The 18,343-nt window shown below is 44.8% G+C and overlaps 1 protein-coding gene across 1 annotated transcript in view; it reads left to right on the forward strand.

The window, feature by feature from the left end:
• Positions 1–443: 443 nt before the first annotated feature.
• CHRNA9 (cholinergic receptor nicotinic alpha 9 subunit) overlaps positions 444–18,343 on the forward strand; it is a 30,753-nt gene continuing 12,853 nt past the window's right edge. Inside the window, exons 1-4 of the mRNA XM_032274327.1 lie at positions 444–872; positions 1,162–1,307; positions 2,228–2,382; positions 15,355–16,033. Of these exons, the coding sequence (XP_032130218.1) occupies positions 809–872; positions 1,162–1,307; positions 2,228–2,382; positions 15,355–16,033 (1,044 nt within the window). The 5' untranslated portion in view covers positions 444–808. The remainder of the gene's footprint in view (positions 873–1,161; positions 1,308–2,227; positions 2,383–15,354; positions 16,034–18,343) is intronic.

Genomic DNA, 18,343 nt, shown 5'->3' on the forward strand with positions numbered 1-18,343 from the left:
CAGAGAGGTTAGGTGACTTATCCAGAATAATAGAGCTAGTCAGGGTGTGAGCTGGCAGTCAAACCCAGGCGGTCAAGCCCAAATTCAACTCACAGTACTGCTGCTTCCTAAGCGAGTGAATACCCACTCATCCAGCACACCCCCTCACACATGTACTCATAAACATTTACTATGTAAGATCCGTGCCCAGTGAGACAGCTGCAGGAGGGATCAGAATTTGAGGCAGAGAAAAAATCCAAATGCCAATATATTCTGGGGATCGTAGAAAGGTGTCTCCTTCCCTCTTCAATGCTGCTGAAAGCTCATAGAGCCTTTCTGGATGGCGGTTCCACGGCGCAATCTGTTGAGCTTCCCTTAGTCCCTGGACTCAGGCTGAATCTGCTCGTGGTGGGTGTAGAAAGCTCCCATTCTACTTAGATGGAGTCTCTGGTGTGTCAGGCATACCTCTGCTGCCTGCATCTACCTCCTCTTCTGTCTGGTTGTTTCCGGTGAGGGTGGCTAGGGACCCTCAACTGAGATGCCGCAGCCCCCCAACCCAGAACAGCACTGCTGGACCTAACACCCCCTGGGTTCCCGACAAGTTAGACACTGGAGCTGCCAGTCTCAAATTACTAGAGGGGAGGGAGGGCAGGCCAGTCCTGGATCTCAGGATCTGGGTCCTGCGTGCAATGCAAGCCTGAGCTCTCCAGCTGTCACCATAAGACTGCGGCGGTGTGGGCTCCTTGTGCTCAGATCCTTTGCATTCATAGGGGGAAGTAGAAGACCACACGGCCTGGCTGAGACTTTATTATAGAGGATAAGGAGAAACATGAACTGGTCCCATTCCTGCATCTCCTTTTGCTGGATTTACTTTGCTGCTTCCAGACTGAGAGGTGAGAGGCTGGTGACATGTAACGGTCTTGTCTCATCTGGGGCTATTGCTTTGAGGGGAGGTGGGGCAGGGCAGGGAAGACAGATGATTCAACCGCCTGGAAGTGTTCGGTGCTTCCTACTGACTCTAATCTTGGTAGGGCACGCCAGAAAAGCAACTCATCCATCCACCCAAAGCTTGTCCCTCACCAGCCCTGGGCCAGCCCCCATTTAAGACCTCGGTCTCGCGTTCTTTGTCTTGAAATACACACAACACTCTGAATGTTGATCCAGATCCCTCTTGTTGAGCAGCTGTAGAGACGGCAGATGGAAAATATGCTCAGAAGTTGTTTAATGACCTTTTTGAAGATTATTCCAATGCTCTGCGTCCAGTGGAAGATACAGATAAAGTCCTGAATGTCACGCTGCAGATTACACTCTCTCAGATTAAGGATATGGTGAGTAACATATGGTGCTGACTCTTTGGAATGATTCTTAGAGGATAAACAACCATGCTTTCTGAGGAGAATATCTTAACAGGGAATTTGAGAGGGAATGACAGCTCCGTATGCAAACTGATGGGAGAAGAGAATGCAGGGAAAAGGAAGCTTTCTACAAAAGTAGCTAATTTCATGAAGTGTTACCTAATCTGGATGTTAACTGTAACAGTCTTAGATAATGTAAAGAAAGTGGGGTTACATACTATATGCTGTCATTTATGTGAAATGTCCAAAGTGGGTGAATCCGTAGAGACAGAAAACAGCATAGAAGTCACTAGGGTCTGCAGGGAGGAAGGGGAAAATGGCCAGTAAGTTCTTAATGATGATGGGGTTTCTTTGCAGAGGAGGAAATGGTCTTGACTCAGATAGTGGTGATGGTTGCACAACATTGTGAGTCTATTGGAAGCCTTCTAAAATGTCCCCTTCTAAAATGATTAAAATGGGGAGTTGTAATGTGAATTTAATCTCAAATTTTTAAAAAAGGTAGTGTTTTAAGATGGCATAGCTTATTAGTGCTTCTATATGTTTAATTACACAATGTTAGAAACTTGAAAGATTTTTCTTCTGCACATTGTTATTCCCTGACTTTTGCTTTCAAGTATGCAGTTCATTGATCAATTTTCAGAAAATATGGGCAGTTGATCCATGCAAAGATATGAAGACTTAAATATTTGTCCACTTCACATTCTGAACACTAAATCTAAGACGAAAAAAAATATGATCTTGGTAATCAATCAAGGGGATAGAATAATAAAGCTCTCACTTATTGAAAATAGACAAGTGTTTGTGAAATCCCTATTGTAAAGAACAAGTGTCCTATCAATGGAAGACATTTCAAGTGTCTGCTAGGTAAAGTTACATCTGGATTCATTGTGTAGGATGAAAGAAACCAAATTCTGACTGCTTATTTGTGGATCCGCCAAATCTGGCATGATGCCTATCTCACCTGGGACCGAGATCAGTACGATGGCCTAGACTCCATCAGGATCCCCAGTGACCTCGTGTGGAGGCCGGACATCGTCTTATATAACAAGTAAGTGCAGCTCAGAACGGAAGCTTTTCAGACGTGAACTTGTTTATTTCATAGAATTTAAACATAATGAGGGCGGTGCGGTGGCTCATGACTGTAATGTCAACACTTTGGAAGGCCAAGGTGGGAGGATCATGAGGTCAGGAATTCAAGACCAGCCTAGCCAAGATAGTGAAACTCTGTCTCTACTAAAGATACAAAAATTAGCCGGGTGTGGTGGCAGGTGCTTATAATACCAGCTATTTGGGAGACTGAGTCAGGAGAATCGCTTGAACCTGGGAGGCGGAGGTTGCAGTGAGCTGAGATCGTGCTACTGCACTCCAGCCTGGGTGACAGAGCAAGACTCCATCTCAAATAAATAAATAAACAAACAAACAAACATGATGCAAAAGGAATGTTTAAAACATGCATGAAATTAAATATTAATCCATGTTCCTAGGACTCCTGAAATAACGGTCATAGAAACTTAGATCAGGAAATAATATGTCATAAAAGCTTAGAGCTGGAAGGAAACCGTCAATCTACATTCCCCCTTCTCGGGTGAGAAAGTGGAGGCTGCATTAGTTTGCTAGGGCTAACTTTGCCATAGCAGAGTAGCACAAACTAGGTGACCTAACAGAAACGTTTTGTCTCCCAGTTCTGGAGATAAGAAGTCTGCAAGGCAGGTGTTGACAGCGTGGTTTCCTCTGAGGGCTGTGTTAGGATCTGTTCCAGGCCTCTCTTCTAGCTAATGGTGGTTTGCTGGCAGTCTTTGGTGTTCCTGTGGAAGCATCACTCTGAGCTCTGCCTTCATCCCCACATGGCATTCTCCTGTGTGTTCCCTGTGTCCAAATTCCCAATAGGATTGGGTGCCAACCCTACTCCAGCATGACTTCATCTTAACCTAACTAATTACATCTTCCAGGATGCTATTCTTAAATCAAGTCCCATCCTGAGTGCTGGGGGCTAAGACTTCAATATGTGAATTTTTCAGGGACACCAGTCAACCCGTAACAGTGACACTCACCATCCAAGATCATGGATCAATAATTAATTAAACTGGAATGGGCCATCTAGGAACTGACCTGTGGATTTGGGGCTCCGTGTGGAGTGGAGGATGAACCAGTTTATAGGATGCAAAGTGACCTTTTCCTGGTCTCAGAGCAAGGGGTCTTGTATAATGGATAGGTAAGGTTTATGTGTCGCAAGCTATAAGGTGCATATGAATCGCCCAGGGAGCTTGTTAAAATGCAGATTCTGATTCCATAGGTGTGGGGCAGGCCTGTGATTCTGCATTTCTACAAGCTCCAGAGGATGTGGGTACTGCAGGTCCATGGGCTGCAGTTTGAAAAAAAAAAAAAAAATCTCTGCTGGGTGCGGTGGCTCACGTCTATAATCTCAGCACTTTGGGAAGCCGAGGCAAGCAGATCACCTGAGGTCAGGGGTTCAAGACCATCCTGACCAACACTGACCAACATGGTGAAACCCTGTCTCTACTATAAATACAAAAATTAGCTGGGTGTGGTGTTGTGCACCTGTAATCCCAGCTACTCGGGAGGCTGAGGCAGGAGAGTTACCTGAAGCTGGGAGGCGGAGGTTGCGGTGAGCTGAGATTGTACCATTGCCCGGGGTGACAGAGCAAGACTCCACCTCAAAAAAACAAACAAACAAACAAAAAAAAACAGATCTCTTGTCACAGTTTCAGCTCAGTGGCTCCACCTGTTGTCAAAGGAGGTCAAAAAAAAACCGGATCTCTGGTTACAGTTTGAGCTCAGTGGCTCCGCCTGTTCTCACTCTTTTTATTCCGGAATCCAAGTTTCCGTGGAGTGGCAAAGGTTCCTCTGCGGCTCAGAACTACGTGAGTGAGGGGCACCTCAGGGGGCTCCCCTGGGAAGAGGCTTCCAGAGGGCATGGATTTCCTTAAGGAAGCAACACGGGTGGGTTGCAGCCTGGATTTTAGTCTCAGTCTCACTCCTTACTCAGAGAGCTCATCTAAGGCTCATGACCTCTGGAATCACAGCCCTGTTTCTGTCTGTTCCCCACTCTGAGGGGCCAGAGGAATCATTTGTATCCCTTCCCAAGGGAAATAACATTCAAGTATGGGGCTTTATTCCTCCAGTTTACCCACCCTCCCTGTGTTTCTCTCTCTCTCTCTCTCTCTCTCTCTCTCTCTCTCTCACACACACACACACACACATACACACACACACACACACACACACACACAGAGCACAAAAATAAGCCACATCGTCCATTACCACTCTCTTGTCCGCAGAGTGCAGGAGAGTGATATCTGATAATTTCATTGACACAGACCGGGCGTGGGGGCTCATGCCTGTAATCCCAGAACTTTGGGAGGCCAGGGCAGGTGGATCACCTGAAGTCAGGAGTTTGAGACCAGCCTGGCCAACATGATGAAACCCTGTCTCTACTAAAAATATAAAAATTAGCTGGGTATGATGGCGGTGTCTGTAATCCCAGCTACTTGGGAGACTGAGGCAGGAGAATCACTTAAACCCAGGAGGCGGGGTTTGCAGTAAGCTGAGATTGTGCCACTGCACTCCAGCCTGGGTGACAGGAGTGAGACTCTGTCTCAAAAAAAAAGAAAAAGAGAGATAATTTCATTGACCCCGATGAGCTCGTATAGCATTCTGTAAGGTTTTTTTTTTTAGACAGAGTCTCACTCCTGTCACCCACGCTGGACTGCAGTGGTGTGATCATGGTTCACTACAGCCTTGACTTCCCGGGCTCAGGTTATTCACCCACCTCAGCCTCCTGAGTAGCTGGGACTACAGGTGCATGCCACCATGCCCAGCTAATTTTTTTTTTTAATTTTCAGGAAAGATAGGGTCTCATCGTGTTGCCCAGGCTGGTTTCAAACTCCTGGACTCACGCAATCCACCCAGCTCAGCCTCCCAAAGTGCTGGGATTACAGGCATGAGCCACTGCACCTGGCCAGCATTCTGTAAATTCTAACAATTCTCTCCGAAAAACAAACAGAATGGTGTTCCTCCTGTCCGTCCTGTTTTGACTGGCCGAGGCAGTGACCAGCTCTTACTGAAATGCTTCTTTGCAAGCTTACAAGGCACTCTAAGTTAAGCTGACCCCACTCCTCCCTTATTAGAGAAGCCAGTTATGTGCTCATGAGCTCACATAAGCCTTCTGCGGCTTTGGTCATTTTGTCCTCATTCTCCCTTCCCCACTCCCCCGTCACTGACCTTGAGATGTGTGAATTTTGTTCCCTGCCCCTTTACACAGCACCTTTCACCACACTGATTAATCATCTTTTTTTCCTCTGGTTGGCTCTTTAGTTGTCTCTGCACTCTTGTCACTCACCGACCATTCTGTTTCTGCTCCTCTCTTCTCCTTTGCCTTCTCCTTTTCAGTAAAACTTCTCAGAGTTTTGCTGCATAGAGGAACCTCTAAATGGAACTATGGTTGGATGACATCTTCATGCCTTTAACAAATTGAAATGAAAACGGAAGAGTGTGACAGGATCAGGCAAAGAAGGGCCCCTACTCGTGGCTATTATTTCCCTGAGCTCAGTCCTAGCTGAATCCCTGACTCTGTAGAATCTTCCGATGTCAGACACAGTATCATTGCTTCTCAGAAGCAGGTACAGAGCGTCACAGACAACACAATGGGCTTCCTGAGCTGTGGTGAGAAGGAGAAATAGGGGCAGTGGGTAGGTGAGTCAGTCCAGTGTGATAAAGACACTTCAGGCAGGAAGATGCTTAGCATCTAGAGTCACCGTTGGTGCCTGAATCCATGGAGCCAGACTGGTTAGGGAGTGATCAGGAAGGAGATACCCCTGGAAGCCACTTCACAGGAGAATAGTTGAATTTGCTGATGCTTAGTTTGGAAGAGGGAAGAAGACCTTGAAGACTTGATGGTTACCTTAGGCAATTAGAGAGTAAGGTAGAAAAAAGAGAACACTGCTCCAGAGGACAAGATAATCAGTAGAAGCCGAAGGAAAGATAAGCTCTCCTCAAAAAAATAAAAACGAAACAAAGCAAAACAACCAGAACACTTTTCTAATAATCTTGACAATGAATTGTCCCAAGAAATAGTGAGCTCTGTAGCACTATAATAGTTCAAGTAGATACTGACTCTTTTAGCAAATCAGTAGAGAAATAAATGGATTGGGGCTCAAAGCTCTGATGGGAATGTTTAGTGTATGGTTAGTATAGTGGCTGGCATAAGAGGCTACAATGTTTTTAGATTAGGTAAAAAACAGATTACAGAAATTTTAAATTTGAATTCATTATGGAGTTTTCGTGGTCAGGTTTTATTTATTTATTTTTTAAGGCAGGGTTTTACTCTGTAACCCAGACTAGAGTGCCATGGTACAATTGCAGCTTACTATAGCCTTGACCTCCTGGGCTCAAGTTGAGGCAGTATTCTCCTCAGTAGGGCCTGGAGACAGGGAGCCTTCACTTCAGCTTCGGATTGGTCACAGACCAAGTCTTCATTTGCACAGGGTGTAACTTCACTTCAGTCTCTGATTGGTTGTAGGTCACATCTTCATTTGCATAAGGTGTAACTTCACTTCAGCCTCCAATTGGTTGTGGGCCAAGTCTTCATTTACATAGTGTGTAACCACTGGGAAACCTCTAAAGGGTACTGGAACCCCAGAAGATTTTGTAACCGGTGCTCTTGGGCTGCTCACTGGAGCCCACACTCACTCCATGGGGTGTAGTTTCATTTCAATAAATCTGAACGTTTATTGCTTCTTTCGTTGTGCTCTACTTTCATTGCTTTATTTGTGCATTTTGTCCAATTCTTTGTTCAGATTGCCAAGAGCATGGACAACTTGTAGTTGACACCCTCCATGGGTAACAAAGTGATCTTCTCACTTCGGTTTCTTGAGTAGCTGGGACTACAGGTGTGCATTACCACACCCAGCTAATTTAAAAAAATTTTTATAGAGATGAGGTATCACTATATTGTTCAGGCTGGTCTTGAATTCCTGGGCTCAAGCAATCCTTCTGCCTTGGTCTCCCAAAGTGCTGGGATTACAGGCATGAGCCACCATGCCTGGCCCCAGTGGTTGGATTTTAATAAGCAGTTTTAATGGTTGGCTTTTAGACCTAGTGAGGAACTGGGTGCCCTATTGTATTCAAAAGAATTTGTCTAGAATTTAGCTTTAAGGCCAGCTTATATAACTATCTTTAGCTATATAAGATGATTTAGAGAATGGCAAGACTTCCAGATGAGACTGGAAATAAAGGAGGGGGACGAGAAACAGTTTTGGAAAAAAAGAGGATGAATTTGATGTTCAGTTTGGGTAACTAAAGAAACATCCCCATGGAAATGTCCAATAATGAGATTGCAAAGGCAAATCTGAAACTTGGAGAAACCGGTCAGTGCTAATAGAGATGTCAAAAGTCCTTAAAGTCCTATAGAACTACTCATGGAGCTGGGCACAGTGGATCACGTCTGTAATCCCAGCACTTTGGGAGGCCAAGGCAGGTGGATCACGAGGTCAGGAATTCGAGACCAGCCTGGGCAATGTGGTGAAACCCCGTCTCTACTAAAAATACAAAAATTAGCTAGGCATGGTGGCAGGTGCCTATAATCCCAGCTACTTGGGAATCTGAGGCAGGAGAATCATTTGAACCCAGGAGGCAGAGGCTGCAATGAACTGAGATCATGTCATTGCACTCCAGCCTGGATGACAGGGTGAGAATCCATCTCAAAAAAGAAAAAAAAAAAGAATAAAAAAACTACTCATGGAAGGAAAGAAAATGTCTGAGGATAAAATTGAAAAAAATCTCTATATTTAAGGAATTTACAGAGGAAACTTAGAATTAGTGGTTAAAGAGGTAGAAGGAGAACTAAGAGAGTCATGTAATAAAAACCAAGGGAAGAGAGGATGTCTAGGAAAAATCCATAATTCCAATGTTTGGGAAGAGTTGAAGCAGATGAAGACTTAGGAGAAGTCTTGAGATTTGCCTAGTTGTACTTGTCGGAAGGACGTCAAAATGCAGGAGTCAAGAAATAAAGGCAAGAGGAAATGGGACAACAGCAGGTATCAGTTACTTTTGAAAGCAGTGCATGGAAGGAGATGAAAGAGAAAGAAGTGCTGGGGAGAAAAGGAGTATGGCAGGAGAGACTCGTGAACAGAGTGGGAAAGTGACAAGAGGGGCCAAGGGAGGCAAGATCCTGAAGGAGGCGTGGGAGGAGAGGACTCACAGGACTGGAAGGGAAGTTAGCAGGGAAGAGAGAGGGGGCAAATTCTTTTTGATATGGGAAGGAAAGAAAAGCGCATATGTGAAAGACAGAGATATTGGAGATGGAAGGAGGAAGGAATCCTGGGACTGAGTAAACACACAAGTCTACACAGGTTCTAGGCACTCTGGGGTCTGAGAACACTGGTCAACTCTCCCTGCTCCCTCATTCATCAGTCTGCTCCTCCCCAGTTCCCAGGAGTGGGCTTCTTATAGCTAACGCTGGGAAAGGCATTTTTGCTCAATTGTAAGACAACTAAAGTTAGTTCAGTCTTTGATCAGATACAGAAGAGGGGAGGGGGCTGCCTGTATTGGTCTGTTCTCTTGTTGCTAATAAAGACATACCCAAGACTGGGTAATTTAAAAAAGAAAAGAGTTTTAATGGACTCACAGTTCACATGGCTGGGAAGCCCTCACAATCATGGTTGAAGGTGAATGAGTAGCGAAGTCACGTCTTACATGGCGGCAGGCAAGAGAGCATGTGCAGGGGAACTCCCCTGTATAAAACCATCAGATCTCATGAGACTTATTCACTGTCACAAGAACAGCATGGAAAACTTGCCCCCATGGTTCAATTACTTCTCACCATGTCCCTCCCGCAACATGTGGGAATTATGGGAGCTACACTTCAAGATGAGATTTGGGTGGGGACACAGCCAAACTGTATCACTACCTGAAGGCCACTGAGTGGCTGAGGAAAGGGAAGGTAAGAGGAAAGCAATTTAAATATTCTGTGTGGGTTATATTACTAAACATGCCTTCCTGACCTCCAGCTTACATTTTGTCCCAGCTTATATTTTTTCATAGTTTAGTTGAGAACATGAAACACAGAAACAGAGGGAAGGGGAAGAAATTAATACACACTGGCCGCTTACTAGGTGTCTGCATGGAGTTGAGGCTTAACAAAGTATGGTAGACAGAATAATACCCTCCCCAAAAAGATGTGCACATCCTAATCCCCAAGACCTGTGAAGATGTTATCTTACATGGCGAAAAAAGACTTTGCAGGTGTGATCGAATTAGAAATTTAGATGGGAGAGATTATCCTGTTGGCCCCAATGTAAACATAAGCGTCCTTATAAGAGGGAGATGGGACAATCAGAATAGGTGATGCCACAAAGGAAGCAGAGGTTAGTGATGTAAAGAAGGGGCCCTGAGCCAAGGGATGTAGGTGGATTCGAGGAGGTGGAAAAGGAAAGGCAATAGATCTTCCCCTAGAGACTCTAGAAGGAATGCAGCCCCGCTACATGTTGATTTTAGGATTTCTGACCTCTAGAATTGTTAAGATGCTAAATTTGTGGTTTTTTTTTTTTTTTTTTAGATGGAGTTTCGCTCTTGTTACCCAGGCTGGAGTGCAATGGCGCGATCTCGGCTTACCACAACCTCCGTCTCCTGGGTTCAGGCAATTCTCCTGCCTCAGCCTCCTGAGTAGCTGGGATTACAGGCATGTGCCACCATGCCCAGCTAATTTTTTGGATTTTTAGTAGAGACGGGGTTTTACCATGTTGACCAGGATGGTCTCGATCTCTTAACCTCGTGATCCACCCGCCTCGGCCTCCCAAAGTGCTGGGATTACAGGCTTGAGCCACCGTGCCCGGCCTAAATTTGTGTTGTTTTAAGACATTAGAGGCTGGGTGCAGTGGCTCACCTCTGTAATCCCAGCACATTGGGAGGCTGAGGTGAGTGGATCACCTGAGGTCAGGAGTTCAAGACAGCTTGGCCAACATGGTGAAACCCCACCTCCAGTGAAAATACAAAAATTAGCCGGGTGTGGTGGCGTGTGCGTGTAATCCCAGCTACTTAGGAGGCTGGGGCAGGAGAATCACTGGAACCCAGGAAACAGAGGCTGCAGTGATCTGAGATCTCACCACTGCACTTCAGCCTGGGCAACAGAGCAAGACTGTCTCAAAAAAAAAAAAAGACATTAGGTTTGTGGTAGTTTGCTACAGCAGCAATGGAAATTAACATACGTAGTTATTTGTTTAATATAAAAATTAAAAGGAAGACTTCAGGTATTATAATGCCCACTGTTACAGGTGAGTGATAGAGATATAACACACCTAAGGTTATAAAACCTGAATCAGCTTCTGAACTCAAATCTCCATGATATTTTTATGAGAAGTAAATAAGAATTTTAAGACCCAGTCTCTGACTTCAAGGCACAATCTAATAAGTTATGTATGTAAAAACTGTAACGCAAGGTAAAATGCAGGTTCCTTATAACACAGAATCAAGTGCTGTGGCCCTTCAAGAATGGAAAGATGTCTGGCTGGAGAGGAAGGGAAGGCTTCACAGTGGAGGCGGCTTTTGAGCAGAGTCTTGAAGATTGTGTTAGATTGCAGAAAAGGGGCCTATTACGGGTTAAGGAAAGAGTTTGGGTAAGAGAAACTCACAGGGTTTGTCGGGGTTCCGGCCTTGATTGGTGGGGTGGGAGTGAAGGAGGCCAGCAGAGGCACACAGCTAGAAAGTGAGGTGGGAATACATCACGGAATAGCTAAAACGCTAAACTGAGGAGGTGTAGAAGTATTGTGTGGGCCACAGGGAGCCACTGCAAGTTCCAAGCAGTGATATGATCAAAAAAACAAGGAGATAAACAATAAGATATTGGTCATGAAGTGATTAAGTAATAATGTCTTGGCTGGGCACAGTGGCTTGTACCTGTAATCCCAGCACTTTGGGAGGCCGAGGCAGGAGGATTATATGAGGCCAGGAGCTCAAGACCAGCCTGAGCAAGACTGCGAGACATTGTCTCTACAAAAATTTTTTTTTAATTTTTAAATTATTTTTTATTTTTGGAGATGGAGTTTTGCTCTTGTTACCCAGGCTGGAGTGTAATGGTGTGATCTTGGCTCACTACAGCCTTCGCCTCCTGGTTTCAAGTGATTCTCCTGCCTCAGCCTCTTAAGTAGCTGGGATCAGGTGCACACCACCACACTTGGCTAATTTTGTATTTTTAGTAGAGACAGGGTTTCTCCATTTTGATCAGGGTGGTCTCAAACTCCCGACCTCAGGTGATCCACCTGCCTCGGACTCTCAAAGTGCTGGGATTACAGGTGTGAGTCACTATGCCTGGCCAAAATATATATATATTTTAATATAATGTATTTAAACTACTCCAGGCTGGGCCTCACTTCGGGAGGCCAAGGCAGGCAGATTACCTGAGGTCAGGAGTTCGAGATCAGCCTGGTAAAAATGGTGAAACACTATTTCTACTAAAAATACAAAAATTAGTCGGGTGTGATGGTGCACGTCTGTAATCCCAGCTACTCAGGAAGCTGAGACAGGAGAATCACTTGAATCCAGGAGGCAAAGTTTGCAGTGAGCCAAAATTGTGCCACTGCACTAAAGTCTGGGCAACACAGTGAGACTCCATCTCAAAAAAAAAAAAAAAAAGGCCAGGGGTGGTGACTCACATCTAATCTATAATCCCAGCACTTTGGGAAGCCAATGCAGGAGGATCACCTGAGGTTAGGAGTTCGAAACCAGCCTGGCCAACGTGGCAAAACCCAGTCTCTACTAAAAGTACAAAAATTAGCCAGGCATGATGGTGGGCACCTGTAGTCCCAGCTTCTCAGGAGGCTGAGGCAGGAGAATCACTTGAACTTTTGAGGCAGAGGTTGCAGTGAGCCGAGATCACGCCACTGCACTCCAGCTGGGGGAACAAGAGTGAAACTGTCTCAAAGAAGCAAAACAAAACAAACAAACAGGGAAAAAACAAAAACAAAAATCTATTTGAAAGTAGCTGGGGTGATGTTTTTGGTCAGTGAGTTCCCTTACCCTTCGGCTTGGGGTTGGGTTTGGCCAATGTGGAGCATAGTAGGCAGCCGTAGGGAGAACAGAGAGTGAGGTTAGGGTGTGTATTCCCTTGCTTTCTTCCCGTGAGCTGGGTGTGTCCCCTGACAGAAAGTCATTACTCCTATCTTGGTGACACTCTTCATGCAAATCTTTCTTTCCAGTTCTGGTAATTGCACTTTCTCTGCACATCTTCACATCCGGGATGGTTTCTCTGCATCCTGTCCATGCCTTTGTGAACACCCCCTTTCCTAAACTCTCCTCAGGTCATCTCGTTTGAGTAGGCCATTTATTTCCTGCTGGGACCCTGCCCATGGCAACTGTTCTAGCTCCAAACAGTCTCTCTGATCTCCAGATCTCTCCTTTTGCACCAGGTAGGATGGGTGAGCAGTGTTCTCAGTTCATGTATAGTTCTCACTTCTCAGATAGCTAACTGTACACATTTCTCACTCTTACATGGGGTAGTTCAGGCATTTTCAAAAATTCCACAAACACTCACAGTAAAGATCCTCTCGGGTATACAGTGAATTCAATCAGACCATTACAGTTAATATTGTGGCGCCTAATTTCTAATGAGTGGAAAAAATAAAAACCTTAAAAACATGTCTGTTCTTTAAATATATATAATTTTATTTAATTAATTAATTTATTTTGGTTGTTGAGACGGAGTCTCAGTCTGTCACCCAGGCTGGAGTGCAGTGGTACGATCTTGGCTCACTCCAACCTTCACCTCCCGAGTTCAAGCAGTTCTCTTGCCTCGGCCTCCAAAGTAGCCAGGACTATAGGCGTGCGCCACCACGCCTGGCTAATTTTTGTATTTTTTTAGTAGAGACGGGGCTTCGCCATGTCGGCCAGGAAGGTCTCGAACTCCTGGACTCAAGTGATCCGTGCTCCTTGGCCTCTCAGAGTGCTGGGATTACAGGTGTGAGCCACCATGCCCAGGCAATATATTTTTTATTTTAATAGATTTTGAGGTACAAGTGATTTTTAGCTACATGTGTGAATTACATAGCGGAGAAATCTGAGATTTTAGTGTGCTTATCACCCGAGTGGTGTACAGTGTACCCAATATGTAGTTTTTTATCCCTCACCTCCCTCAAAAACATGTGTGTTCCGACCCAGCACATCCTTTTTCAGCAATTTAACCTAAGGAAAGAGTCAGTGGATAAATGCAAAGACTTAGCTACGGTGATGTTCACGGCAGCATTGCTTATAAATATAAAGCTGGAACCAACCATAATGTCAAGCCTCAGTAGATTGATTAAATAACTATGTTGTATCAATGATGGTGTTAACTATGGTACAGCAAATAACTATGGTGTATTAAATAAATATGGTGTATGGTGTAAAAAATATATAGTGGAATATAATAGAATGCTGTTTAGACACAAAAGAATGTTGTAGAAGAATATGAACAGATGACCATGTATTTTAAAACATTTTGTCTCATCTTTTTTTGCAAGGTAACTTTAAATTTGGGGATAATTTTAGATTTATAGAAAAGTTGCAAAGATAGTGCAGAATTCCCTTATACCCTTGACCCAGTTTTCCTTAATGTTATGTCTTACATAACCAAAATACACTTACCAGAATTAATACAATGTTATTGACTAAACTACTTTATTCAGATGTCACTAGTTTTTCCGTGAATGTACTTTTTCTGTTCCAGGGTCCAGTCCAGAATACCACATTATATTTAGCCAAAATATATTTTGCGGGGAAAAAATTGTAAGGAAGACTACAAAAATATGCATCCAAATGTTAACAGAAATGTACCAATTAAGGCTTTTTAGTTGCAAGCATCAGAAACTGACTTTGGCAACCTTGTGAAATAGGAATTTGTTAGAATGATATGGTACATCTCATTGAATTAAAGGAAAAAGTAAACGACCAGCCCTCGGAAAGGACAGAAGCAAGGCTGCTCTGTGTCCAAGACAGCGGGGACTGTCTGCTTTTTTCTGAATAGGGAGTCATCACTAGGGTGATGCTTTTGGTCTTTGGATCACTCTGCTTAAGGTCTAAACTTGGCCGGTTGTGGTGGCTCACGCTTGTAATCTCAGCACTTTGGAAGGCCAAGGTGGGTGGATCACGAGGTTAAGAGATCGAGACCATCCTGGCCAACATGGTGAAACCCAGTCTCTACTAAAAATACAAAAATTAGCTGGGTGTGTTGGTGTGCACCTGTAATCCCGGCTACTCGGGAGGTTGAGGCAGGAGAATCGCTTGAACTCGGGAGGCAGATGTTGCAGTGAGCTGAGATTGTGCCACTGCACTCCAGCCTGGTAACAGAGTGAGACTCAGTGTCAAAAAAAAAAAAAAAAAAATCTAAACTCTGGAGAGTGTGAATGTGTTGGACCAAGCTTGGGTCAACCAGCCAGCCTTTGGCCAGGGACACTGGGGCACCTTGACCAACACTTCCTCTGCCTTGCAATGGCAATGGAGAAAGAGTCCCTAGAGAAAAATAGAAATTCTGTACCCCAAAATACAAGGCATAACTATTGATAAAGCAAAAAAAGATATATCTGGAATAAGTGACTTCCTCTAAAGTTATGGGTGAACAATTTTTTTTCTCTGAGTTTTCCAAATGTTACAAATAAACATGTACAGCTTTTATAATAGCAATACAAAGCTGTTTTTAATATTCTAGTACCTAAAGTTAACAAATTAAGTAAGCAGATTTTAGTATCGACAGACTTACTTTTTGTCTGCATGTTCAAGACAGTGGCATTGGGAATGGACAGGAAGGGTTAGAGAGCAGAGATGCTTTCAAGGAAGAATCCAAGAAAACTTGGCCCTGACTAGTTACAGGAGATGGAGGAGAAGGGCAAATTCAACTTAATTCCAAACTCCTGATTGACAGGGAAAATGGTGGTCCATTGTCAAAACACTGAAGGGACAGGTACAGTGAGCTGTCTGGGTAAGGATGGTGGCAAGTTCCAGCATGCGGCTTTCATTTTCCTCATCTGACCTCCAGGGCTGACGATGAATCTTCAGAGCCTGTGAACACCAATGTGGTCCTGCGGTATGATGGGCTGATCACCTGGGATGCACCGGCCATCACCAAAAGCTCCTGTGTGGTAGATGTCACCTACTTCCCTTTTGACAACCAGCAGTGCAACCTGACTTTTGGTTCCTGGACCTACAATGGCAATCAGGTGGACATATTCAATGCCCTGGACAGCGGGGATCTCTCTGACTTCATTGAAGATGTGGAATGGGAGGTCCATGGCATGCCCGCTGTGAAGAACGTGATCTCCTATGGCTGCTGCTCTGAGCCTTACCCGGATGTCACATTCACCCTCCTTCTGAAGAGGAGGTCCTCGTTCTATATCGTCAACCTCCTCATACCATGTGTCCTCATATCTTTTCTGGCTCCTTTGAGTTTTTATCTCCCAGCAGCCTCTGGAGAAAAGGTCTCCCTGGGAGTGACCATCCTGTTGGCCATGACTGTATTTCAGCTAATGGTGGCAGAAATTATGCCAGCCTCAGAAAATGTCCCTCTGATAGGTGAGTTCAAGTGTTTTCCACTACAAGCCCAGCTTTGTAGTGCCTGGGGTCATGCCTTTAAGGTTGTGTGTGTGCCTTTAAACTTGAAACAATGGAGCCAATTTCAGACTCAATCCAGACTGTCCCAAACTCCTCTGGTGGTTACAGTTGGTACCTTTCAATATAGATAAGGCTGTTGGAATCAAAACTGGTTTCACAGTCGCTGGGTTTGCACAAAAGAGCAATGAAAGGTGTTATACTTTAGAGCAGTGGTTCTCATAGTGATGGTCCCCAGAGGCACAGCGTCAGCATCACCTGGGAACTTTTTTTTTGTTAATCTGACAGATATAGACTCTGATGCTTTTTTTTTTTTTTGAGACAGAGTCTTGCTCTGTCGCTTAGGCTGGAGTGCAATGGCATGATCTTGGCTCACTGCAACCTCTGCCTCCTGGGTCCGAGCAATTCCTTGCCTCAGCCTCCTGAGTAGCTGGGACTACAGGCATGCACCACCACGCCCGACTAATTTTTGTATTTTTAGTAGAGAAGGGGTTTCACCATCTTGGCCAGGCTGATCCATGACCTCGTGATCCACCCCCACCTCGGCCTCCCAAGGTGGTGGCATGAGCCACCGTGCCTGGCCCACCTAGGAACTTTTAGAAACCCAAAATCTCAGGGCCCACCCTAAGCCTACTGAATTAGACATTCTGGAGATAAGGCCCTGGCATCCTGTTTGAACAAGTCTTCTGGGTTATTCTGATGCATTTTCTGTTTAAGTCTGAAGTCCGCTGACCCAGAGGTTAAGACCTGATTTTGAAATCAAAGACCCCTGCATTTGAATGCTGACTTCACTGTTTACTTCTTGATCAAACTTAGACAAGCTACTTGTTCTCTTCGTCTCTGCTTCATCATCTGCAAAATTTGTGTGATTGCTTCCTTCTGTGTCATTGCTTACTGCACACCCTGGCATATGGTAAGTGCTGAGTAAACAGTGACTATTGTTATCATTTCACATGACAAGGGTTTTCTTCTAGGGAAGAGTGGCAACATGGCAGAAAGATGTGCTTTTTAAGCCTGATGTCTACCCTTACTAGAAAAATCTCAACTTCACTGGGTATAATAGCAGTGGGAGAAAGCTTATTAAAATGCACGTTCCTACACCCAGAGAGTTTGATTTAGCAACTCAGTCAAGATTTGGGAATCTGAGGTGATTTCAAAGCAGACCACATTTTCAAAAATCAGCCATAATGAAATGTCCCTCCAAGGGCTGGTGTGCAGACTGAGGGTACTGCCCCTGCCTCCCATATCCTTACCTAGCTTGTTCTGAGGGCTCTCCTATCCCCTCTAACACATACTTCTGGCTGGGCACAGTGGCTCACGCCTGTAATCCCAGCACTTTGAGAGGCCGAGGTGGGCAGATTACCTGAGGTCGGGAATTCAAGACCAGCCTGACCAACATGGAGAAACCCCACCTCTACTAAAAATACAAAACTAGCCGGGCATGGTGGCACATGCCTGTAATCCCAGCTGCTCGGGAGGCTGAGGCAGGAGAAGTGCTTGAACTAAGGAGGTGGAGGTTGCGGTGAGCCAAGATTGCGCCACTGCACTCCAGCCTGGGCAACAAGAGTGAAACTCTGTCTCAAAAAAACAAAAGAAAACAAAAACACATACTTCCTGTTTTCAAGGATACTCTTGAGATCCAACACCTCCATCTCAAGGACTTGCTGTTGTAACAGATGCTCACCAGAATCAAGCTAGATCTAAGTTTGAGTTCCTTAAAGTAAGCGATAAGGAGACATTTTAGGAACTTAGAGTGTAATATCAAGGGATGTTGCCTTGCCCTTTTACTCTTTACTCAGTCCAGTGACCCAGGATTCAGACGACTCTATAGTGGCTTCTCCATTTGGAAATTTCTTCATTTTTATGTCTCTCCTTGCAAAATACACACACACACACACACACACACACACACACACCCCTCTTTTTCAGAATTAGACACAGAAGGCTTTTTCCCCTCTAATAAAAAGAAGAAGATGCGTTGGGATTTTATTAGCTCTCCTGAGGCAGAAACGATTGGCAGTGGTGACATCCAGTCATAGCCTGTTTGAGGAAAGGTCACTGGCTGGTCCCACTCTCCTCTTGGGCAGTAACATTATACAGCAAACTCCCACAATTTCTAAAGATACATGTCTCACAGGAATTGCTTGTTCTGTTTCTATAGTGATATGAAATTTATCTTTTAAAAATTAGATTAGGCCGGGCGCGGTGGCTCAAGCCTGTAATCCCAGCACTTTGGGAGGCCGAGGCGGGTGGATCACGAGGTCAAGAGATCGAGACCATCCTGGTCAACATGGTGAAACCCCGTCTCTATTAAAAATACAAAAAATCAGCTGGGCATGGTGGTGCGTGCCTGTAATCCCAGCTACTCAGGAAGCTGAGGCAGGAGCATTGCCTGAACCCAGGAGGCGGAGGTTGCGGTG

The sequence above is a fragment of the Sapajus apella genome, unplaced genomic scaffold (genome assembly GCF_009761245.1).
Source record: "Sapajus apella isolate SASKATOON/1434 unplaced genomic scaffold, GSC_monkey_1.0 scaffold5, whole genome shotgun sequence".
NCBI lineage: Eukaryota > Metazoa > Chordata > Mammalia > Primates > Cebidae > Sapajus > Sapajus apella.